At 33.5% G+C, this 27,634-nt stretch overlaps 1 protein-coding gene across 2 annotated transcripts in view; it reads left to right on the top strand.

Moving 5' to 3' along the window:
- Positions 1-25,614, top strand: part of LOC113395460 (zinc finger protein 774) — a 42,719-nt gene extending 17,105 nt beyond the window's left edge. Inside the window, exons 2-3 of one of the 2 annotated variants that reach the window (XM_064217363.1) lie at positions 16,639-17,490; positions 17,897-25,614. In XM_064217363.1, the coding sequence (XP_064073433.1) occupies positions 16,639-17,490; positions 17,897-18,810 (1,766 nt within the window). In that variant the 3' untranslated portion in view covers positions 18,811-25,614. Of the gene's footprint in view, positions 1-16,638; positions 17,575-17,896 lie in introns of both variants that reach the window. The other variant, XM_064217362.1, reaches the window with a different exon arrangement.
- The last annotated feature ends 2,020 nt before the right edge of the window (positions 25,615-27,634 follow it).

The following is a 27,634-nucleotide window of genomic DNA, read 5'->3' as shown; positions in this document are numbered from 1 at the left end:
AAAACTTTTTGGTCAATTACTCAAATTATAAGTAAATACGTACATCCACTCATTCAGTCTTAAGGAAAACCAGCAATTCATTAAATTGCTGTAAAAAAGGAATTTCTTTTGAGCATTATAATTACGGCTTCGTTAAATGCTATACTTTGCTGAGTAAAGTAAAAGGCGCTTTGAAAGGACGGTTTTAAAATTGAAAACGGAGCTTAAAAATACGTTTCTTAATTGACTTTCAGAATATAGTATAATACCCACTGAATGGAATTTTAAAAAGTCAACTCCTACATGATTCTTTTACAGGTATACAATTTGTATGGCTGTCTCAGCAGGAAAATCTGATCCTCTTGTATTGTTGTATGTATTTGTATTTGTCGTTGCTAGTGATCCATCCAAATTCTTGTAAAGTGTTAAAAATACATAATTCCATTCGGCTTACATTTAACAAATTTACCTCTTTAATTAATTAAAGTTACCACATTTGAAAAATATTAAAACATAATAAATGATTACAATACGAAACATTGTAGTATCCCAATTTTAAATCTTGATGGTATTCAAAACAATCATGCAGATAATTCGTAATTTAAAACTACATGACACATAAAAGGGGACTGTGTTGCTCCCTATCCGCCCTGACCAATATAGAGTGGTCTGTACATAAAACAAAAGTTCCTCCGAAAGATCTATTTGTTTAAAGGCAGGAGGCGGGTGGGGAGGTCATAGATAGTGGTGTCTATGTACAATGCACATTTTTGCATGGCGTTTTGCACGCGATGAGGCTCAGCCCGAGCTCGATTCTGCAGGCACGCACACATTTACACTTCTTTATACTCACACGAGCAACGGGTTTGTGTAAATGTAAAAATAACCGATCATTCTTTATCATTTCTGAAGCATCATGTACTGTACTGTATAAAGTATATTATATAATATAATTTTATTATTCTGAAATGTTTCTCTATGTAGTAATCTGATATGCTAATAAAATAATTAATTTCAATCTCTATATAGCACTTGTTTACTTTAACTTTAACAAAAGAACTGCGACATACAAAAATCTTGCACCCACACATATACACGCAAGCTAAGCATTAAGCAAGTTAATTAGTATTTGGAGCTTTTTAACTTTACTATCTTAAATAGTTGAAATATTTTGCTTCGCGTAGAGACGTAGACCGCAGCTACAATCATCGTAGCACTCACGCATAGCTACAGAATATTTAACTTATCTCTTGACTTTCCAACTCACGTAAAAAATATCCATATTTTTAAATATAACATCCTAAACCAAAGTAGAAATGTATTATGTTAATTTAAAAATAGTGTACGTCAAGAGATTTTTCATATCTGAACAGTCCGAGTAATTACATACAATATATTTATGTATAGGTATATATGTAGTAATTTAAATATTCGCTAAAATAAATAAAGATGGCTTCACCAAATTTATAACAATTGAATAAATGCATTTTTTACCGAACGAAAATAACGAATACTCGTATTTTAAAACGTAACACCGTTCATCAATGAATTACATCAGTAAAATCCAGTACATATGAGAACTGCGATCATTATAATAATAGGTACCGACAGTGCGATGGGGGTGACGCTCGAAAAAAAATCACATCTCCCCGAACCGGGGGAGGGATGCAGGTGGGGTTGCCAGTGTTTTTATTTTTCGATTGGCGGATTGCAGGGAGTAATGATCGATGGAATTAACGTGCGCCACTGGCCACCTAGACGATCTGAATTTCGAATGCTGTTTTCATTTTTTCTTAATTTTTTAAATTGAACTTCGATTCTCGGCAAAGGTTTTGATGGAAATTGTAGTTTATTTACATTATTCAGTCTTGCGTCATATTGCGTTGGAGGTTCGTGGGTTTGTATAAAATGATGTAGACATATACGCTTTATACATCAAATTCTCTTGCACACGTTCAAATTATGTTTTCGCAATCGTATTTTTGATTCGGTTTTCAAATTAGTATTACACTAAAAAAAACAAAGCATCCTTTGATTAACAAAGTAATAATAATAATAATGTTTGTGTGGGTGTATATTCTATTTAAGAGTAACATTTTGTCGATTATCCAATTATTTTAATGTTAGGCACTTAATGATTATTTATAAATATTTTTTTATAACATTAATTATTATTATATTCAGTAGAAACTTTACTTTATACATACGTTTAACTAATAATCTATGTTTGTTAAACGTATGTATATACGTATATATATTTGTTGATAAGCAACGCAAGACAGCTTTACTTAATGTTATTGTGTTCCGGTTTGAAGAGCCAGTGTAACTGCAGGCATCAGGGATATAACATCTTGGCATCCAAGGTTGGTGGTGCATTGGCGATATAAGAACAGTTAATATCTCCTACTGCACCAATGTCTACGGGTGGTAGTGACCACTTCTCGTCAGGTGGTCCACTTATATATGTATATATGCCCATGTACAATGTACATATATAGTATAGTAAACTACAAATAGATAATGGTTGCTGTACATTTAATTGAACACTGTAACATGGCAATTCAAAAGTACTTTTATTAGCCCACTTGAATAATGAATATTTTGATTTTCATTTTCATTTTATCCTTGAAGCACAAAAATAAATAATATTTTAACAGAAGTGTCATTATTTTTACAACGTCAAGTGTTCATGTGTATTTTTAAGATTCGACCAATACACTCGCAATGATAAACGCATTATATATTTTGTAACTTTCCACGAACGAAGCGACAATAGGTATGGCTAGTTATAAACACGAGTTTTTGTCTGCATTTCCGTAGAATGTAAATTTTATATGGAAATACAGTTGTTTGACATTGAACTCTTTCATTTACTTGATAAGCGACATAAGACTAAAATAATATTTATTATATATAAATAGCAATAGTGTTCGGTACCCGCTTTGACAAAAAAAGGGTTCGGTGCTACTAATTATTATTACATTGATTACTTTAATGATTAACACGACCCCTAAAAATACGTAGATAGCTTTAATAAAAACCAATGAAAATATACCAGTCAATATATTTGCTGCAACCGCTATGCAATATACTGTATCAAACAAACTTCAAACGCAATCTGAATATACCTATTTCATAAAACGATGTTGCCATATAAAAAAAAAATCTCGCATAAATTCTTTTCAAAGTCCGCATATTATTTTTTGATGCACCCCAGTCCAGACTGATATTGGATAAGCTATCGTAAATGTTTCGATCCATTTTCCGTTTACAAATTAAACACACCCCGTTCGTACATGGCCGCCCTCCCTCACGCAGGTACATATGTGAGGAACATGATTTATATACGCCATACACATTTGGCATAATTGAAAAATGGCCGAGTGAGTTAATGGCGCAGCATCGTCGGACAAAGCAAATAGCGTTTTTCGTCCGTTACGGCCTGTCGTATGAATATGGATGTTGCCACTTCAATAAATTTGTCATACTCGTAATGATAATGCAGTACAAATTAAAATATATTATTACATTTGCGTGGTTTCTGTTGAGGACTTGTGAGAGTTGTGGCGTTTGGTTACTAAATAATAATAAAAAAATATCAAAGTATTATATATATATATAATATAAGTTTGTAAAGAGTTTACTTTGTCAATTCAAGCTATTTTTGTAAAAAATTGGTACATTAAAGCTGCCGTTTAAATAGATTAAATTAGATTTGTTTTTTAATCCACATTCAGTATTCTCAGTAACAAAATCAGTAGTGATTCTTTTCATTAATGAAATGACTTATAAGTTACAAATATATCCAATTTAATTAATATTTTAATATTCGTTGTTAATAATATATGACATTGTATATTCTTACAAGTTTGACAAAAGCACATTACTGAACGTATTTAAAAAATAAACGCGAGGAAGTTCACATGATGATTGCCGTCAAGCTGTCAAATCTGACAGCTGATGATGTATTTAACTTGAAAGCTGAAACGTCTTGATATATTAACATTCTGCCTAACACCGAAATAAAAAAAAACTACCTACGTGTATATTTTTCTTTAAATATTCGAAATATTTAAATTATTATTATATTAAAATGTTGAAATAAAAACAATAAATTGAATTTCAAATAGAGAACGTTTATATAGAAAATAAAAGACCGTTTAAATTAAAACACATGACACAAGTAACAACTTTTACGCGTTAAAAAAAAACATTTCTCCCAATTTTTATATACTCAAATTAGACCTTGAATTTTTTCGTACCAAGTGTTAATTCCTGAGACCTCAAAAGCAGTATAAAAAAAAACGACTTCACACGATATTATTCTAAGCCAAGTTATTATTCTGATCGTTATAATAGTGCTAGTGACATAGTATGGGTGACATTGTTTCACAACTCGAGTTTGCATCCTGAAAACGAAAGTTACAAGTGTTCCAAAACATCAAGTTTGAGGTAGGGTTGCTGCCTCAGTTTCGAAATTGCGAATTTAGTTCATAATAGTTTATCTAATTGATTACAAATAATATGTTTATTTCAATTAAATATTATGTTGATTGTAAGCCCTGATTTATTCTCAGACATCTTTCTAAAATTAATTAATAAATGAATATAACAGCTACTTATTGCGGATCGTTTATTTTATAAAATGTTCAAAAAATGAAGGTTACTTAACAAACTGAAGCTTACAAAAATATTCACTGAAATTGCACAATACCACTCATAAATTACACAAGAGGTCACAGCATACCTTCGTCCTTACTCCAAATAAAAGTACGTTGAAAGTATAAAACAAAATTCTAGCACTGAGAGCTTCAGGAAGTGATGGCGTGTCTCAAACTTCTGAAACGCGCGCTTTCAGGGTTCATTCACCCGTCCAGACATCTTACAAACCCAAACTGTACACGGAACATATGCTTTATTTCTATAGTCATAAAGCTTATAATATTCTAAATAAACTGTCTCTAAACTTTGTACAAGTACACAAACCTCATTCATTTCTTTCTTACCTAAACAAAGGTAGTAAGGTTCATTTTCACATAACATTTCTTCGGCGTCAAGGAAATCGCCTCGGTTTTCTTTTGACGGATTTCTTTTGAAAATACTGAATGTATATTCGAAAAGAAAGAAAATGTTCGAACCCCTTTGTTTTAATTGTAACGGATTTTTAAAACGAGAAACGCGAATGGTAGACGACAGATTAAAAGTTTATTTTTTAACTTTTTAACCTAAACAATGCTATTCCCGCCATGCGAAGCACCTGAAAATAATGAAGCAATATATACATACATACTATACGTACATATTAAATATGTACGGTACTCGTATTGTTTTGAGTATAACCTTATTTTGGCAAGCATAATTGATACGATTCTGCACAAAAATAACTCAAGTTTTATTATAAAAAGTAGTAAGTTGAATCATTATCTGAAGCTTTTTATATCTAGCAATTCGTATAAAGGAAAGATGAGCTTGTGGGATATGCTTCAAAACTCCTTAAGAGGAGTGAAAGCATTCCCAGCAATGGAACATTTACGGTTACTATCTTTTAGTAAATTTCAATAGATAATGTTGTAATTTTACTATCGTAGGCAATGTATTGTCTGATAGTCTATCAAAGCACAGCTTAAACTAAGACATAGAGAGTTACATTTTGGAGGGAACTACATACCTATTAGGGTTCACTATGATCTGTTTTTCCGAAATTTTATTTGAGTCAACTTTATCTAACCTATCCAAATAATATTATTTTTACCATGTATTAATACGATTTCGGGATTGGATAATGGTCTCGCGCCTAATATATAGCGAATCTACGCCCGTATTAGTCGTATTAGGTACTTATTTAATAATCCTTACTGATTGGACCGCGGGTTTGGGGGAATCCAAAAATTACATGTAAAAAAATATAAATGTAGAATTTACTTTGCATGCGAGCACTTCGCTCTTTGTTTATTAAATTTCAACTCCCGCTTTGCTGTGATGGAAATCATTCACCGAACTGCAGTTGAATAATCTGGTAGGAACCCCAAATCTTTCTCCTAAGCACAGAAGCGAAGGTTTTTGGAACAGTTTAACAGAAAAATAGGAACAGTTACGATTAATATTTTACTTTATCGTAATTTCTAAACTAATATATTTTTAATAAAAGACATGCCAAAAAAAAGAACTTAAAACATCTTATAAGCAATAAATCTTTTCAAACAACGCGTTAGACCACCCTTCTCTTATAAGGCACATAATTGATCCTTGTATCCGAACCGATGCACGGAAGGTTCGCGTGTGAGGCGCCAACCGAAATCGTTCGTTGATCCCGCCATATTTATTACTTTTACTTTTTAATTTATTGCCGGTAGGACATGCAATGGCACCGCGGAGTTCGCCTAAGTTTACCCTGCAATGCAGTTTGTCTGTGGATATCCGGTCTATATGTTGCTAAACTACGAGCGCCTAGTTTCGACTCTTTGCGCTGTCCATTTCATATTCATCAATCTTATTTGACGCAACACATGAGATAAATGAATGCCTAATGGGCGAAGAATATTATATTCGATAAAAAATACATTTGAAAAGTAACGACTCTTTCAACGGTCCTAATATTTAAACATTGAGTAAGCAATACATGAAATTAACATAAAATTTTACAACTTATAATTCGTTTTGCCTACTGGACACTATAGATGAGAGTAACCTAAATTAGTCTTGTTCCAACAAATAAGTCGAGCACACAAAAAAAACTTGTAGGCATTGTGACCAGCGAATCTTCAGCACGCTTCGTCAGCGCGTCCCGTGCATAATCTGTTAAAAATAGAGCCCCTTGTCTCTGCTCAAGAGCCGTTGTCTACGGCACCACATGTTGACATATACTCCAATGCATTGTAACCCTTATTCCGAGAGGTATAAGAACCATCGTCCGTGTAAGCCTCGCTAAGGCTGCAGGCTTTTTTTTTATTTTTGTCTCAATGATACTTTATTATACAGCCATGATAACTAATACAATGATGCAGCTAGTTTTTATGTTAGGAATTTTCCCATATTGAAACAATCTCAACGAATATGAAAAAATTATAAAATTTCAAGAGGCGCTTCAAAAATTATGAATACAATGTTTTGTTATTAATAACATTAATTTACTTGCAACCTTTTTAATGGCACGATTAATATCAATGCACGTACAAACATATAAAAGGTTTATTAATTACAATAGCTGACTACCTAGAAACGAAACATTGATGCATTTTAAATAATAATTAGCTTTTATTTGTTACATAATAGAATTATAAAAACACATAAAATATTAACGAATAGTTTTGACCCATTGACATTTCTTAAACCTTAAAAATAATCCCGTTCACGAACTAAAATAATATATTGGTGATAAAGCTACGTCCGCTATGGTGCGTTCTTCTCATAATTAGCCCAAAATAAACCTGTCCCTCTCCTCCGAGGAACTCTTGCATCGCGCCTATCCTCTCGCACCTCATAACGTCTAATTATATACCAAAAAGTAACATTAGTCATAAGGTACCAATTCAGTGTTTGATTATATGAATTAACGTTACTCTTCATTATTATTATTATTGCGTTCTCCTTCCTTTAGTAGAAGAAGCATTAATCGATAGTATATGTACATATATGAATGCCAGCCAAGTATAATTACAAGCACTTAAGTTCGTATAACTCAATATCATAATTAGCTGCGTATGGGCAATTACCAGGATCTCAATCTAATTAGAAATTAAAAATAATTAAGTTAAGGTTTTCAATATATCCGTGATGAATATTTGTGATTTTTGTCTACGGCAATTAATCATTGTTCATATCAAAGATGTATCATTAAAAAAAAAAAGCAAGTATCGATTTACCTAGAAGAAACTGTATGGAAGGAATTCTAGCCGAAAATGAAAAGATTGCCATGGAAAAGAGTTAAGGTTTCATTGCAAACAAAATCGAAATAGATACTTTATTCGAGTAGGCTCGCAGGTAATTATAAATTTTTCATTTTAAAAGGCAAATTAAACGTAAAGGTATTAAAGAAACTCAGTAACTCTTTTTACTAATTTTAATATTTAGTTATATAAAAAAAAACAATAGCTCTTGAAAGAAAATTGGTACACTCTCCATTCTACCACGCTGCTACAATCCGGGTTGGTGGATGCACTATTGGCAGAATTATATCCGATTAAGTCGTATTTCCTAATCATGATTTTCTTCACTGATAAGCACGAAGATGAATAATTATGAACACATATCAAGTAATATTTTTTTACATATGATTAATCAACGATTCGAATTGTTATTCAACATAAGAATAGGTATTAATTATAATATATATGTATAGCTATTTAAGTTTGACAAAATAATTAATATAAATCGACCCGCTCAAATTATTCCAATGTTAAATACATTAATAATCGAATTATCCTTCTAAGAAATGTAACTGAGTCAGCGCGCTTTGTCCTAAGTAGATCTGATAGGAAGAAATATGGACAGACCTTGAAATTATTGTTTTCGTTCACTTCACATTGAACTTTTGAGACGGGGAAATAAAGGTCGCTAAATTTGTATTTGTAAGACCGGTGTAGGTTTATATATTATATATACTGTGCAAATATAATTTTATACTTACAAAATCGTTTGTCCTGATTGACTATCAACTCACAGCTAGAATTACTGAATCTAGCAAGCCGAAATTTGGAACTTAAAGCAGCTAATAATCATTGAAATTATTAAAAATACGAATATTTACCTGTTAAATTGTCTCAATAATCAACGTATTATAAAATTGGTACCTAATATTTTTTCCTGAGATAAGCCACACAGACAGACAAAATACTTTTATTTATTGGTAGTTAAAAAGAGATTGGCAATATGTTATAAATATTAATGTGTAATTAAAAAAAAATTTAAAAAATCGAAAATGTTTTCTCATTAATCTATATATAAAAATAATATGTATTATATATGGAACTAATAACTAAATAACATACAAAGCGACGTATTGATTATATAGATGTTTGAATAATAAATCAATATATTAAAAAAAAAACTTAAATTAATATTTCCAGGAACTTTTAATTAACTCTACCTTTTTATTCAGTCAGTGGTTAAAATCTCGCTACACAATTTTAAACCAGTTCCATACAATTCTCAAAGTATGCAGACACTAAGTGCCTTGGACAATACAATAATAATAGAATTCGTTCATTTCCAAACATGAATTAAAAAACAAAAAAAAAAACACTAAAACCTGTTTTTAGAACATGGTACTCATTCATACATCTTAAAGTGTTTGAAAATTAAATATAAATATGTCCTGCTGTACCTGTTAAATTATATATACAAGCAAGTGTTTTATAAGAGCTTTATCATGATAGAAGTTTGCGATTCGCGAGTTAACAAACCGTTTCAAATCTAACTACTGAAAGCGGTCACCTCTCACACACTCGTAATAAACGGCCAGTCGTTAACTTTACGACGAGTATCATTATACATATTACTAAAACATACATGTATAAATAGGGTTTAGATATTCAAGAGAATTTTCAGCTATTTTCTTTTTCTAACTACGTTTTGTTAAGCTTCTATAGTTGAAACATTTTTAATTAAAATTTATATTACAATCCTTTACAAATCATTAATACATTGCTTTGAAACAGTTTTTAAACATATTTTATGTAACAAAGATAATCTAATCGTGTTATTTTTTAGTATTTTAGTAATTGTTAAGACATCACGTGCTGTTGACTGTATGATGTATAGAACTTAATAATATTAAATTAGTAATAAGATTGTAATAATATTTGAAATACAATACCCGTTTAAATTTTGAAGTTAATCATGTAATAAAAAATAACGCTGGCAATTTTATCGGTTGTTTGAATCAACAATTTTTTCAGGAGAATTTCATTTTAAATTTACATTATAATATTTTATTTTTATAATAATATTTTAAATAAACAGTATGTGAGTACGTTTATACAATAAAATATATTTCAAAATCAAAATAAACAGTAGTTTATTATTGTAATTGTTATGTAAGTGATTATATAGTTATTCCAATGACATAGTTACTATCGCATAAAAATAAATATTCATAGGAAAGTAATTTATAATCGAAGAGCAATCATGACATCAACGGTACCGCTGGAGAGTCCTAGAGGACATTAGCATTTGTCGAGGGGCGTCGCGGACGGAAATAGCCGGCCGCGTCACCAATGCATCGTTTGCTTTATGCCCAGTTATTGCAAGCCTCTCGGTTTAATTGCACCCAAACGCCATTTCGAAGATTTGTGCGACGTCACATTTGGCGCGAAACATGACAAATCACCTGTCACGCGCGCACAGACTATATACACCCAAGTTGTTTTTTTATAGATTTTATAACGCTGTCCGAAAAATTGCGACGTATATTGAACGCTTTTAATTAGCATGTGTTAAATTGCTTTTCCGTGTCGCAGCACGATTTAGGGCGCTCGGAGGCCGGTCCATTTATTTCAGGAATAACAAAGTGCATCCATGTTACATCGGCTGTATTAAACTTTTATTGCCTTCAGTGCCATTCTTTAGTCGCCGCGAGTGCGAACACGCCGTTAATTACGCCCAAAACCATTTAAAAAGATTTATTATATTTATTTTTAAAATGCGGTACTGCGCCTATGGAAAATTATTTTCTCATTTATATACGACATAAATATCCAACCAACTGCTCTTCATGTACTGCAAGATCTGATAGGCATAGACTTTATTGTGACGTTAGTCCTACATTCGTGATCTATGGACAGTCTCACCATAACATAAAATATTAAGAGATATCGTAAATCAAACAGCGCCATATATACGAAAACGGTTTACAGAGCAAGACAACTTCACTTTCAGTTCAAAAGTGCGCGCAGTCCGTCCGTGTCAACTAATTTTAATAGCCTTGATTTGTTGTTTTTTTCTTGCACCGTTTCATGTTTACTCTCGTTTATTCGCCACGATCTCAGGGCTGCGTGCGAAGTGCATTGCCCCGTACCGAAATAAATTGTCGCGACGCAGTGTCGTGCAACGTGCGTACAACCGGTACCGATGTCGATTGGATAAGGATTTGGGGATGTGTCACAAAGGCACATTCGGTGATTTCATTCCGATTTAGATAAGGTATCTTTGTATCATAATAAATTACAATTTTTTAATTATTATTTTTTACGTGTTGTTCTTACAAATTTATAGCTTGTTGCTTATACCATAAAAAATAATTTAATAAGGGTAATATAAAATAAACGATAACTAAATGTATTAACGAATTACGACAGTGATTTGTACAAAAACCCAGTACCAGCCAACATTATAACTTGCGTACACATTCCCGCCAAAACGAGCTGTCACTTTCGCTTCACGGTGCTATGTGTAGTTTTCAGAGCCGCATTTGTTGATGCTAATACATCCTGACTCCAAGTTAATACGGCAATGTAACTTGAAGCATTTTTATTTTCACTTGATCTTACGTATGGCCGTTTAAACGTATGTTCCACTTTTTATGCGTTGTTGACACTTGACTTTTTATAAAACATCTTCATTTCATTCAACGTTTACGCACATCTTTAGTGTATTCATTTTGAATTTCGAATGAAATTGTTTGCTTGTGAAACTGAGACGGTTAAAATAAACTAATTAAAAGGCAAATAGAATGCATTATAAGAAATATATTTTAGTCGAGGTAAAGATGACATTTTTTTTTAATGTTTGTTTCAAAATGTCAGTGACACAAAATTTAGATTCCTAATAAGTATAAACTTTGATAGTATTATCTTGGATAAATGATGTAATAAAAGGTAATATTTCGTTATCTAATATATTCATTAATTTGTCACGATTCTTATAATAAACATACTTCTTACTTTAATAATATAGTCTTCGATTTTGAGTTATATGAAACATTTTTATGAGTAACATTATTGTTTGTACGAAGTATTAATTTTGTATCTAAAATTTTGTAAATCGTGATTCACCTATAGTCAAAATAATTAGACAAACAGAATATAAATAGATATTTTGTTTTATATTATAAAGCATTTAACTATGCATCCTATACACTATATGAAGAATTCCTACAAACGTTGGTGCTCCGCTCACAAAGCGTGAGTCAGCGACTTCCAAGCATCCTGCTCTTATTGTTGATCGGCAGCAAGTTAACAAGTTTTATGAATCACCAGCTAAAATACCCACTGGTCATGAACTAACAAATAGAACATCGCGAACGTCTTGTTACTTGTATTATCGCCAACATTACGAGCTACCTGAATGTGCAGCTTATAACATCGCATCGAATGTATTGCATAAACATATTCAGTACTAGTCACCCTTCCCGACTTATTTTTACTTACTGTATTTTTATTTTACCAATATATGTAATATATTATTTATATTCGCTAGTGCTAAAGTATATTGTACAACACACCTCGCGATTTTTACGTGTCTATTTCAATAGCCAGTAGTTTAAGAGTAATTTAACTTTTAAACTACTGGTTCGAATTTTAAAGTCTAAAAAATCATAATTTATCGAGTTTAAATTTTTTAACTATTTATATGGATATTATTTTGATAATACTTTATCCCAATTAATCTTTGTAGGTATTTAAGGGACTTATATGTCTTGCACAAAGTTTGTGCAAGTTTGTGTATGTGATATAGTTTAGGCAGCATTCGCTTCTGGACCGACAATATATTAACTGTCGCCCGCGGCTTTGCTCGAGTTTTAAGGGTTGGTCGTCAGGTGTTAGCCATAAAAAGTACCCAATGTCCTTCCTTGGAGTTCAAGCTTGGATCATACGAATTTTTATTAAAATCGGCTTATTGGTTTGACTGTGTAAGAACAACAGACTGACAGACAGACTTACTTTCGCATTGATAATATTAGTTTAGATACATACATACTGTATAGCTAATGTTCGACCTGACACTATAAAAATATAAAATCCACAGTAATGAGATTAGTCATTTCTGCTGAAAAACGGAAAACTTACAAACAAAATTTACCTTTTTACAAAACTAGTCTGAAAACTTTATGAATATAAATAAGGAAAATCAAAAAGGCACGCACGCTAAAACCAGAAAGAAAGAAAAATTAAAATATACATATTCAAAAAAATTATTCAAAACTAAAATACATTACAATGATTTATGTCCTTTAAAACTATTCAAAGACAATATTTTCTTTGAAATTCAAGATAATGTAAATAATAAAATAAAGTCAAAGAGGCTTAAGTAAAGAATGATGAATCGTTTAAAAATTAAACATAATTTCATTATAAATTAAAAACAAAGATGTAATCTTGTACAATCAGTTAACCAGTGACAAGAGTTAAGGTTATACAAATAATATAAAAGGGACCTCCAAATCAACCACAACTCATGAAATACCGATCATCACTTCAACCGTTCGATAGACGTAATCAAAAATAATTGTCGAAAAACCAATGGACAAACCACAAAAACTCGTGTAGATTATGTTATTTCACCCGTTCGATTCTCGATCTCGATGACTAAGTGTAATAAAATATTTTCTTAAATACGGTTGAGCCTTATATCATAAATAATAAGAGTTGATTTCAAGTTTTCGGCAAACGAGTATAAATTTGTCGGTGTTTAATCCAGTGAGCAGTCGTTGTTCGTCGGGTGACGGGTTCGACCATCCGTGAACCTAAGTACAGTCCGCATATGCATTTAACCTTAGACTAGTTTTAAGATCTACAAAGATTTTATTAATATTACTAAATATAATTACGAACAAAAAAAATAAATATATGTCGTTCCTTTTCCTTTGTTCTTTTAAAATATATTATTTAGATTATTTTATGTTAGCAGTATGTTATTTATTTCAAGCATAATTTCAATTTTTAAATCGTACGTCTCCATGCTTTTCGAATCTCTATAATATAATAAATGCATTTAAAATTTCGTCTACTCTACTTCAATATTTAAAATATTATTCTTATTATAACATTCTTAATAGCTTGCCAGTAAAAATTCAGAATGGAACAAAACTTTTTTGCTATCTCTACTTCGTAGTAGGATCAAACGCAGGAAGGGGCGGTTCGTCTCAGACCAGTTTGGGCCGCACGGTTCCACGGCTCGCCACTCGATCACCTCTCGTACCTTTACGACATTCATGTAGTTTTTATGCCAATTATAAATATTTTAAGCGTTATGAATCACAATAAAAACTATCATAATTAATTTATCTTTTATTGAATTTATTGTTACTATAAATATATAAAAATATTACTTCAAAATTAGTTAAATAGTTCACATTTTATTAAATATTTGAAAAGTTAATCATAAAGGTTTCGTGAGACTCAATGTTCATACGATACGCCCCCAGTAGGATGTGAAATGTCATTATTGAACACGAAAATGTCCCGTCTACATATTTAATATAAAACAAAATAAAACGTAAAACGCAAACGAGTTACGATCATGGAAAGGGGTGCTTCATTCCCATAGCATTCTACGTCATTCGAACGCTATAATTTAAAAAGGGTTAAGACAAAAAAATCTTAATTCGAAGTGACACCCCACATGTGCAACCATCCGGTCGAAGATACCAAGATTTAAAGCCGTACTACACACGTCATTAAAACATCGCTGTCAAGTGAAGAAATCATTTGGATGCTCTTGCGTTTCCTCCCGTATTATTTATCCGAGAGATTATAAACAGATGTTATTCGACTATAAATCTTTGTCTCATGGCACATGAAAAGACGTATGTACTGTAATGTACTCGCAGCGGAGCTTTCTGCGTCAGTTTCGCTATCATAAATATTTCGAACATAAAGTTTTTAAACTAGGATTAATTCTTAACAATTTAAAAGGTTTCCAATTTGTAAGTATATCTATGTATATCGATCGATGGCCTTGATAATCAAGTGAGTAACTTATAGCAGTTGGTCCTGCGATTGAACATTCTTGTCGGGACATTTGCCGTCCCATCGAATTACAAGATTGAATGAATAGAGATGCACTTGTTTACGCACACTTGTGCACTATAAAACTATGCAAGACCTAATTAGACATTGATGCCGTGTAAAGATTTTTTATTGCTATTGCCTGTTTGAAAAACTTTATTTAATTTTGAATATAATTAACACTTTATCAGACTATCGCTCGACCGTACCTACTAATCTATCACACAAAATCAAATATACTTTCTTGAAGTAGGCTCTCACAAGCACAATAAATCGTCATATTACTAGGGCTACCAATGATGCTTGGAACCGATGAGAACTAAATAATTATAGACATTCCGCGATTCAATTAAATTTGCATATTAATTGTAGAATTTTAAAATAATTAGTAAAATGTATTATTTGTCGATATAATTAAGTGGAAAACATTTCATTGGTAAAATAATAAAGACCTAAAATAGAGCTTCCAAACTAATTGGATATTTTATACATCCAAAGGAGTTAGGTCACGATCATCTCGAATCAAGATATCGACAAATCGATTGTGGCCGAGATATGAGTGTATAGTGGCACGATTTTATCTCGTTTAGCCCATCCGAGAAGTTATTAACGGACTCGCGGCCAAGATTGATGGAGTGGCATTTTTTCAGTGTAACCAAGAATTATGTTAGCGCTCTTTAAAAAAAAATCTGTAGCCGTTTTAGTGTAATTAATTATGTTTAGTTTTATATACATTAAGACTGTCTTTTTTGTAATACTGATTTTTAATAGCTTCTGTTCTATACCTTACAGAATAATGATATTATTTCCAGTCCAGAATACTTTAGAATTATTAGCTGAAAATGACAATAGAATTAAAAGAGTTTTTTTTTAATTCTCTCTGTACTGTACTTATTTAGTTTCGGATTTTAAATATTTAAAAATTATTCAGTCACAGATTCACTAATGTGGAATTAGACTTATTCCCTTAATAAACATCTAAAGTAAAAAAATAAAAATGCTAATAAAATTTTATTACCTCTGGCAAAGCGAAAAGCAATTAACTTATTATCTCAGTTTTGTATACGTTATCTACAAAACACTTCTAAATGATATAAACGTCATAATATCTTCAATTTAATCGAGTATACACTTCATAAAGACCGAAACACGAATACGTACGACTCTTGTTTTTTCTTTGGGCGGGAAAAGAAAATAGACGTCTTGGCCCGTGTTTTTATATAATCTCAATCTATTGAGAAAGTAAATCATTAGAAATCATTCTTATTTTACACTATTTCCTTTCATTCAAAGTGCTTTTTGCTTATGCAACGATCATGACCGTTTATTGTGGAAAAAATATCTTATATTTACTTACGCGTATAAAAACGAAATATTATGTAAGCGATTTGAAGTTCAGCCTTATGTCAAAGATTCTATATTAACTTTTCACCTTAATATAGGTTTTCAGTCTCGCTGGTATACCATAAACGATGTAACTATCAAAAATGTCTCACCCAGGGTGGAATGTGACATTTTATTAAATTCTTATTTGGCAGCTAGTGTTGCAGCCGCGTGGCACGCGACGTCGCGACGACTGCACGCTACCACTCGCGATGCATCGTCGATTTATACCGACATTCTTTTGATTTACTACGATCTATAGTTTTATTTTAATATATCTGTAAGTTGTTATACAGACACATAATCTAACTGTATTTTCCATTGTTTACAGATACGACAGCGCCTTATGTGCTATATAAGGATGGAGTGGAACGCGCTCCGCCTGGTACGCAATGGGGTGGCGCTGTTTTGGACGGAGGCTATCAAGCCATGCAACATCAGAGCCCTGGTGGACCCTCACCACAGCCCGAGCCACAACTCGCCTCTCCAGCCCCTTCACCCTATCCTCCCGCACCACCGCCTCCAGATCAATCGGCGGATGAGGCTGCTCAGCAACTTGCCCAGCAACAAGCTCAACAACAAGCCCAACAACAGGCTCAGCAACAACAAACATCACCAGATCATTTGCAAGTCGATCAACAGCTGCAAAATCAACCACAACCTACGGCGCAAGATCATCTCGACAGAACTCCTTGCTTCGTTCCACAGCCGGACTTACAACAACAATACGCCACGCCCTACTTCAAAGAAACGAGGCCGACTAGTCACATGCTTGGCACCGGTGGATTCCCGTTGCATTACTTAAAACAAAACGGCGGAGTTCTTTCACTAGAGGGCCCGCTGGATCAGTATGCAACGCCAGATTTACGACATTTACCAGACATCGTACAACCGGAGCCACCCAAGCCTCGGAAACACAACCCCAACTCTGAACTTCGTCTTTTCAAGTGCCTGACCTGCGGCAAAGACTTCAAGCAAAAATCAACATTGCTACAGCACGAGCGGATCCACACGGACTCGAGGCCTTACGGATGCCCGGAGTGCGGAAAGCGGTTTCGTCAGCAGTCCCACCTGACGCAGCACCTGCGCATCCACGCGAACGAGAAACCGTACGCGTGTGTGTACTGCCCGCGCTCGTTCCGGCAGCGCGCCATCCTCAACCAGCACCTGCGCATCCATTCCGGTGAGAAGCCATATACGTGCGGCGAGTGCGGCAAACATTTCCGCCAGAAGGCCATCCTGAACCAGCACGTCCGCACACACCAAGGCGAGCGCTATTCACAGATATATGCCCCGCCCCGGTCCCCGCACGCGTTGCCCGCACTGACTCGATGCGTTCGCGTCACTGCTGGCGCCGCCTGCGATCCCCGCCGCCCCTCACCCGTTCGATTCGGTCTCGCATCCATTGGCCTTCCTATCAGACAAATTCTCGGTCCCCTCGTCGCCCGCTTAACGGAGGGTGCTCGCGAGACGCGGAACCGATCGCCGGACGCTCCTGTAACCGTCCTCAGTTCGATTAACCCACTCGTCGATAATCCTTTCGTGGACGAATCGGACTCGTAACTGACCAAAATGTTCAATTTTTGCAGACGTTTCACCGCACCTAATCTTCAAGAACGGGACGACGCCGACGTTGTGGCCTCAAGATGTTCCGTTCCCTCCTGATGAGAACAAGGAGGAAGTGCAGTCGACCTATGGAGACACGGATGGGCAGAATGGTGAACAACGAGGATCTTGCTTCTCGCCAGGTGATACGGCACAATACCCCGCTTACTTCAAAGATACTAAGGGCCTTAACCATGCCGTCTTCGGTTCCAGTCTTTCACTTCAATATCTAAAAGGTGGGAAACTGCCGGACGTGTTAGGTGGTCGAGCGATGCCCCTTTATGTGCGCTGTCCAATTTGCCAAAAGGAATTCAAACAAAAGTCAACGTTGCTTCAACATGGCTGCATTCATATAGAATCACGGCCATACCCGTGTCCGGAGTGTGGTAAGCGTTTCCGTCAGCAGTCACATCTAACGCAACATCTGCGCATTCACACAAATGAAAAACCTTATGGGTGTGTATATTGTCCCCGATTTTTCCGGCAACGGACAATACTGAATCAGCATCTCCGCATACATACAGGAGAGAAGCCGTACAAATGTACACAGTGTGGAAAAGATTTCAGGCAAAAGGCGATACTCGATCAACACACACGCACCCACCAGGGCGATCGACCATTCTGTTGCCCGATGCCAAATTGCCGGCGACGGTTCGCTACGGAACCGGAAGTCAAAAAACACATCGACAACCACATGAACCCGCATGCGGCGAAGGCGCGACGGGCCGACGCTAAGACTCCGAGGCCGCTGCCGCCCGCGGCGGCTGTCGTGAAACCGGAGTTGTACTTCCCGCAGTGCTACGCGCCGCCGTTCCAGCAGTTCCCTGCGACGAGCGCGACCGAGTTCAAGCCGGCCGTAGGTCCGGGCTCGGCCGTGGCGTGCCTGCCCGCGCAGTGACCCGCGCCGCCGCGGTGGCCGCCCGCGCCCCCGCCGCCGCACACGCCGCACGCGCCGCACACTCCGCACCACGACCTCTACATCGCCGATCGCCTCTACAACTAGGAGAGCCGGCCTCGACCGGCGGCACGTGACGTGCGTTCCGTTCGGTTGCGGAAACTTAAGTATACGACTCGCCCGTGCGAGCTTATGAGATTGAAATGTAATCGTTATCGGATCGCTGTAAAACACGCTTCGATCTGTAAATAACCGATATCTTTATACTCTATCGAAGGTCTGTCGCGAATGTACAGTTAAAGAGTATGCACACCATTAATAGTGTTACCGTTCAAAAAAGCGAGTATAGATAGCATTTTTGCCCCGTAATATTAAGTTACCACGTAAGAGTTAGGTTTCTCGGTGATTCTTCTGTCGATACGGTCGAAACGTCCGTCAATATCTAAGCGGATCGAACCAGAGATTAGATTTAAAAAGTCTTCGTTGAAATATAAAGAAATAAGATTTGCTCTTTTACCACATTACAACAAGTATTTCGCGATGAATGCTTCGGTACATAGTTGTGCCTATTTGTAATAAATATATGTATACATATTTTTTTAGATATTATGTTAACTTTATTTAGGAATGTTAGGGTAAAATATCTGGCAGAGGTGTGGAAATTGTATAAACGATGCTCAAAATTTCATTTAAGTTCTAATCTAGTTAATAAATTTTCGCGTAAAAATTTGAGCCAAAATTAAATAAAATTTCTTGCAGAGAAAAATGTTTAAAATTAACGACAGCTACGAAGCAAGAATACGAACCAAAAACGTAGGTTACCTTTTGCCATCAATACATATTTGTTTATTAGTACTTACAAAATATTCTGTTACTTTTAATGGATGCATTTACTGTTGAAGTAGATGAGTTTAAATGTACGTATCACGTGACATTGTAGGTGCCAAATAACGTAACTTTTGATTTTTTTTCCATCAGCATACTTAATAGGCCTAGTATAGGTTGTTACCAGTTTTTTCAACGATATGACAATTTGAGATGCATTTACGTGGAAGTGGAAAGGGTCAGACTGAGAAAGGACTGTGATAGCTAGGTAGGATAGGCGTCTATGTCGCTCACTTAGCATGTAATTCGTGTACTTTGACGAAACGTGATTGTGAATCCCTTTTTGAGTCGATCGGAAGTTTTGAATTAACCTTTTCGTTCCTCTTCGTTTCTATATTATTTTTAATTTTTAAATCGACTCAAATTGCCAAACCTTTTTATTCCTCGATAAATCGAAATTTTTAAACTTGTTTACAGCCGACCGTGCGCCTGCGCCGGTGCGTGCTTGACTGATTCGATAAAGTAATCACAAGAGTGAGATTAGCGAATTTTACCATTTAGGTAATGTGTGTGATGTGGAAATATGATGATGATGATGATGGCTTCGGAAGGATGGTATGCCAGAGAAACGTTTTACTTAATTTTAGCTTAGACTACTGTCTTTCGAATTACCAAGCAATTCGACCACCATTCATCGCGAAATAAACTTAATATTTAAGAAGATTAAAGATATATATGAATTTGTAAAGCCGTTGAAGTATCTTGGTACCGACCGAGAGCTCGGTCACGTCGCGTCCACAATAGATACAGTTAGACTTAGAACTCCACATTTATTTCAATGCAGATGACAGTATAATATTATAATTTTTGATCGAAGTGGTGATATATCTAATATATCAGCTTTGTTATGGTACTTGAAACGTCGTTGTTAATCACTCCTTCGTCGAGTCTCAGTGACTATAAACTGTGATACGGTATTAGGATATTTCGACGGACCCTTAAACGTTTTATCATCTCTGTTTGTATCTATAGACGACTTATATAGCTTATTTTACGATATTATTGTGATGGTTTCGTTTTCCTACCGCATAAGGAATGTTACGTATTAACTAGTAGTGTAATATAGTGCAAGTGGGATTATTGGAGTCACACTCGGAAAAATTATGATTTGTCACTAAACAAAGTGATCAACGCAATATTATTTTAAGTGGATTCTGTGAATTAAATTCTTGACAAATTATCGCATTGGACAGTTATGAAAAAATTTGATGCTGGACAGTTTTGAAGGCCAACTTTTTCACCGCCTGCCATAATTTGTAATTTAACTGACCGATTGATTATTTATTGATTATTATTTCTTACCTATAAAGTTGATTAGTAAATGTGAAATACTTTGACTTGAATTAACGTTTGAGTTTATTTTTATTTTAAATTAACTGTTTATCTGAATATCTCATCTCAGCTTATCGGATGAATATCTAAAAAAAAAGTTGGCTTTAAAACTGGACAGCGATACCGTCATACTTTTGTTTCTGATTGAGTTTCCTATCAAACTTTTGGAGGTTTACAAATGAAAAAAACACCACTCTCGAAGAAAATTTGACAACAGTTATCTTCCGTGACTAGAATTTTCCACAGCATTGAATGTGATCCTCCTAAGGACCCGTGTACCGCTCCCGAGGTGTACACATACAATAGTCTAGGATGAGTTCTAAAAGGTAGATTTTATTCTCTGACCGCGTACAACTTGTATTCGTCGAAGGCCATCTTTATAAAAAGTTTACCAGCTTATAAAAATATCTGATTTATAAATAATCTATGACAAAAAAATGATAACTTCCACGAGTATAACAGCCACTTACGACGCGGTCAGATAAAAAAAATTGAACCTTAAATATTTTAATTATACCTACAACAATACAGCAGCCTTAACAATAATAGCTATAAGTATTTTTATACAGTTTACGGTTAATATTTCTGTTATAGCCGTCGGGAGCGGCGCTCGGGCCGTAGCAAGTTTGAATACAAACATACAATACAGTGCCATAGCCGTGAAATAACCTCAAATTTATACTTATTAGATTTTTATACCGATACAAATGGATTTAATTTTTAAATATAAACAAAAGTGATTAAGTATACAGAGATTAAAGATGATATTTTATACATTTATTACAAACAATATTATTAAAGGTAAATGTGGAATAGACTTAAATTATAGTGTCGTATTGCAACGTGCTAAGTACCTAAGTATCTTGAGAAACAGGTTTTTATAAGTTACGAGAGACGAGTGGTGGAAAATTGATTTAAACAATATTAAAATATGGTCAATTTTTCGCAACTTTTCATGTGTCTCATAAAATAGGGTACGTTGATTTAATGGTTCTAGTGACGTTAATTTTTCAGCGTGGTTATTGTAAATACATATCACAAAACAGGCAGTGTTGCTAGCTCAAAAAATCTTATTCTGGTTTCTAATAAAAATATGACTTGTAACGGGCAATTGTCATTATCAAATCATTACATTAACCTTAAAAACCAGAATAGGTATTTAAGAATGAATGTCACGACTTTTATGAAAATTCTTAATCCAAACTGTTCTGTTAATATTGCTCACTGTTTCGTTACGTTTTGCTCAATTACTCGTGTATGTATACCTACCGTTATTTGCCTTAGTTTATATGTCATTTATGTATCATTAATTTTTTTGTATAATACGTATTAGAGAGCACGGTTTTGCTTTTCTTATAATACTACTTGTTAAGAGCTTGAGTTATTCCTGTCAGTGACAGTCTTATTCTGTAGCAAAATTTAAAATGGTATTTTTTTAAATCGATAAAAACAGAATCAAAAAAATAGTTGGCAGTTGACGTCAGTCAAAGACTGCATTCGAGAAAATAAAATTTGCTGTGTTGAATTACGTATCTGCCGTCCGATTTTTTTTTTGTCGAGAGCTCGATCATTTTTCATTTGCTTTAAAATTAGCTTATCTTATATTATGCTACAGCCGATTCCACTGACGTTTAGTTAGGTTCGTACCATGTTCCTAGCGTTAAAGTACGTATTGTTTATTTACAACTCCGAACGCCTACTTTAAAAGGCGTTCAAGTTTTAATAACAGCGGTTCTGTTATATCGTATTTTCATCGCTAATCTGTTTATTTAACAAGGAATTAAATTCCATTAATTTTCTATATAAACCTGCTTAATAAAATGTAATATTTTAAAAACTTCTTCAAACTTTACGCAATTTAACATTTTAATATAGTCGAGTGATACCCAATTATTTGTATACTTATTTTAAGTTGTTAACGATAAAAAGGAGAGAATAAGATTGCATTGTGAAATTATACTTTGCATAAATACTTATTATATTATCAAGAGAGCGTCAATTGTATTAAATACAATGTTTAAGTAAAAATAACCAGTGCTAAGCTTAATTTAGTTAAGAATATATGACTTGGAACGCATTAGTAGCGAGATGTTGTTTTAAAACTAGTTGGCCGCCATAATATTAATGATGATATTTATTACTTAAAATATAAGAAAAGATCATAAAATCCAATCAAATTAAAATATAGTTTCGAGTGATCTTTAAATATTTTCATTCAAAAAATAATATAATGTAAGGTGTAAAATGGTGGCCGGCTAGTTAAATTTCCTTCGAAATAATTAAAATGCATTTATTAGTGATCTCAGGCATTGAAAATCTATTACTGTAAGATTTGGCAAATGTAAAATTAAGAATTCGTTTCCGAAGTTTTTGTAGCGTTTATTTTTTAATAGTAAAAAATATTTAAAGTGCCGCTGCTGATACATCTTAGTACCAATCTTTCGGATAAAACGAAATATTATATAAAACTGTAACACAAGCAGCCTAATAATAAGGATTGGTTTCCATTGAATGCAGCCATTTTTAATCCTGCATTTAGAAATTTAATATTCAATCACTCATCTTATTCGATATAATTTTTATTTTCAATAATTATATTTGTATATAAAACTGCATGCAGATATAAAAATGGTTTATGTCATTAACATCAGCAATAACAAATATATAGAATAAGTTTTAATTTTTACCCACCCTTTCATCGAGAGTCTATTTTGCGAGTTTGGGTATTTCAACATGGCGGAATATTTTTTAAATTAAGCACATTTTATCACGTGGTTTTGTCGATTATTAAATCGAATGTAATTTCAATTATATACAATATTATATTATATAATTGTACCAACCACACGTAGTGAAATATATGGAATGTATTTTTTTTTTTGATAGTTGGCTACGAATTATTTAATCGTCTTCCATTTTTAAAGTAGTTTTATGTATTATAGCGTTTTATAATCTGTTTCGCTTGTTTATCGATTATAGTTTGGACTTCTGGTTATCTGCACAGCATAGTTTTAAAAGGAATTATTCCGGATTAGTGCAATACACGTTTATTTCAGCGTTATTTTGTGTATTTAAAAAAAAACTTTTATTATTATTTGCGTAGATTTAAATGTAGGTCCACGAATAATTGGTAGCCAACATGGATGGCCTATAATTTTATAAATCGGGTGCAACCTGCGTCAAGCTTACACTGCCACACTCGCCAACCGCTGTCACATACATATATTATTAAAAATAATTAATTTCTATCACAATAGAGACTTGTTGAAACAGTTCCACGATAAAATAAGAGTTGTTGAATTTTTTATAAAAGATAAAACATATTAGATATATGATCTTGTAGTCTGGATTGAGTTTTTTTAACAGATTTTATTAGATTCGACATTCGTAAGATACGTCGCCTATTTAGCTTATTTTTGCTACAATACTTATTTAATACAATAAATGTTTACTTATACCGAATAGTACAATAGATATACAGATTTTACAAAATATACAATACATTTTTATACAATAAAGCCGTGATATATTACAAAGATTTTTTTTATAAAAAGCGTAATAGGCGGCGTAGCTTCAACGATATATGGTTTCAGTGAAATGGGTGCTGTTATATTATTACTTGTACATATTTATTATAATATACAACAATAGACTGGTAATTTTACAATGTTGTTAGGTTTCTACAGATGTATCCAATGGGGCTGACGAGATTTGATTTGAATTTACGAACGAATACGAACATTATCAAAGTCACAGCATGATCGTCTTCCATTCGTATTACTTTTGTCATTTACTTTGCGTTAGTTTTGCCTTTCTATGATCACAGATTAACAAATGAATCGCAAATTAAATTCATTAATTCGTTGTAGCAAATTGTAATATATTTTGTTGAATGTCATAAGGAGCATATAAACTACGCGAGTTTTAAATTTAGTTTTCGGAGGCCTAAAAATCTTCTCTCGTCAGTCCCTCCACATGTTACAATAGAGTATATTTTCTTACATACAAATACACCGAAATAGACTATATAAAATTGATTTTAGACAATCCCAGAATACAAGATCGAACTTTTTACACACAACAGTTCAAAACAATTTTTAATTGATTTCTCCATACATTAAGTTCTTTAAAACAGTTGGTTGCGACATGGTCACAAAGATCCAGGCGAAAAATTTTACCGTTGGCATATAAAATTAAAATTAAAATTGTAAATATTTTTTCTAGTTCTTCCAAAATGATATCAGTATTAAATACAAAATTCGACTTTGGTTAGATCAAAAATGTATGTGTGATCTATAGGGAATTTTGCATTGTATCTTGTCGATGTAATTTTCGTAATAGTTATTTTTTAATTATATATATTTTTTCATTAAGATATTTTTTAAATGAATTGTAACGATCTTGCCTAGATTTGCATTTATGTTAGTTACGTATTATACGTTTGAAGTTGATACCATCGTATTTATGTATATTATTATTATTGTATTAAGGGTTTTGTTTGTTTTTTTGTCATTAATAGAAGTAAAATGTTGTAAAAAGTAAGCTCGTTGTATTTTATCAAATAAACACTTTTTAGTCCAACTGAAGCAATATATGGCAGTTTTATTTATAATCTCAATCATTTAGACATAAATTTTTTTTTAAAAAATATGGAAAATTTACTAACTGTATTATTTGGTTTTGTAGGAAATATGTAGAAGTAAATAAGGATTAAATTGGTTTTTATTTAGCCTTCGCTAATTGGTTACTAGCTCATAGGCATTTCAAGAACTATAGAATTTATTCTTATTTACAATATATAAATAATTAAAATCTAAATATACTTTATTCAAGTCGCCTAAATGGATAGTACTTTTGTCATTACAGAAGATTATACTAGATTACACAAGAATATAGAGTAACCACCAGATCGTCTTATCTAGATTCTAGACTGATCTGTGAGATGTGATCTATCCTGAAGAACCGGAAAGAAACTCAGTAGTTACTACTAAATATAATATTTTACGATCTAAGCTATGGTTTGTATGATATATATCGTATTATTGTGATTAAAACTGAAAATAAATAGCAATGACAATAGATATATATTCTGATAAGTTAAATTATATATAATATAGTCCGTTGGTAAATTATTAAATGAATAGGAAATGATTCCAACATAGGCAAAGCTGTACCAAGTCGTACACAGGTTAACAATACGCAATGGCAAAAAACATATTAAACTTATCATACCATAGGTAACTATAGCAAACCCCGAGAACCCCCTCTAGGTGTTGGAGACCCGCATAGGCGGCCCGACCGTCAGGGCGTCACGGTAGCATGCGTAAGCGATCCCGTGGCGCCCGCCGAAAGACGGAGAGGGTACCGCTGGTTTTTTAGTGGGTAAACCCGGCGTATCTGGGCGCACTCGGCGTCCAGGGCTCCGGGGAGTCCCCCCCTCCCGACCTTCCATCACGTGGGGGCAGCGCGTAATGCGTTTTTCCAGAGAGAAAAGAGAAAAAAAAAAAGAAGGTAACTGTAGCAAGTAATATTTCATCTTTTGTAATTGCATACCTACAATTAGTTGGGTCAGTTCCTTCTCCACCTACCGATTTTATTAGAAAAAATATATCAATTAAAATATAACAAATATTGTATTATTATTTTTGAATAATTAATAATAGTATTAAATACGAACACAAAACTATATAATTCTCTATAATTCCTAATAAAAAAAAAATGAAGCTATTTTTAATAAAATAATATAACTTTATATATTCCAATACATAAAATATTCTAATATGTATACTGGTGGCAGTTGGATAACAAAAGCCGAAATCGGGCTCACTGGTGTGCTCTGGAAAACACATATCGCCAGCAGTGGACGAACACGGGCTGCTGATGATGATAATGATATTGCAATCATTGTAACTTAAATCTTTCCGTTAATTTTAAAAATGATACATAAAACGCTACATAAGTGACATTAATGCAAGTGCGATTGTACTAATGCGCCTAGGTACAAGCGCCATCCTGCGGCTTTTCGACTAACTATTACGATATTCAAGTTAGTTTTAGTAAGTTTTCGTGGGTATTCAAATATTCATGAAGTAAGTAATCAGCAATGTAATATTTATTTATTTATACTTTATTGCACCCAAACTTAAAACTAAAAATTACAATATTGAAACAAAAAGTTGCATGAGGTGCAACAGGCGGCCTTATCGCTCAGCAGCGATCTCTTCCAGGCAACCTTTGGGCAGAGGATCATAATATTTACATATATGGGAAGGGTACAGTAATTTAAGTCATAATAAAATACATACATAATATAAAAATCTTAACACAATACACAGATAACAATAAATATATATAATATAAATATATACTATAATAAATATTTACATAAGTAATATTTTCTGCACTTGATTATAAATGGTTCTTGATATGTTTTAAATCAATAGACTTCGAACACGATATCAAGATTCCAAATTCACTCACTTTATTACTATTGAATACCCACGTGGGGTTGCCTAAGCATTACCACTAAATAACTTTTTGGATCTTTTTATTTGTAAAAAATTATATTTAACTCCACCTGTTAGCATTAGTGTTTCTAATCTTGCATTTT

The sequence above is a fragment of the Vanessa tameamea genome, chromosome 16, assembly GCF_037043105.1.
Source record: "Vanessa tameamea isolate UH-Manoa-2023 chromosome 16, ilVanTame1 primary haplotype, whole genome shotgun sequence".
NCBI lineage: Eukaryota > Metazoa > Arthropoda > Insecta > Lepidoptera > Nymphalidae > Vanessa > Vanessa tameamea.
The sequence above is the reverse complement of the archived record's forward strand: the minus strand, read 5'-3'. Positions and strand labels throughout refer to the sequence as shown.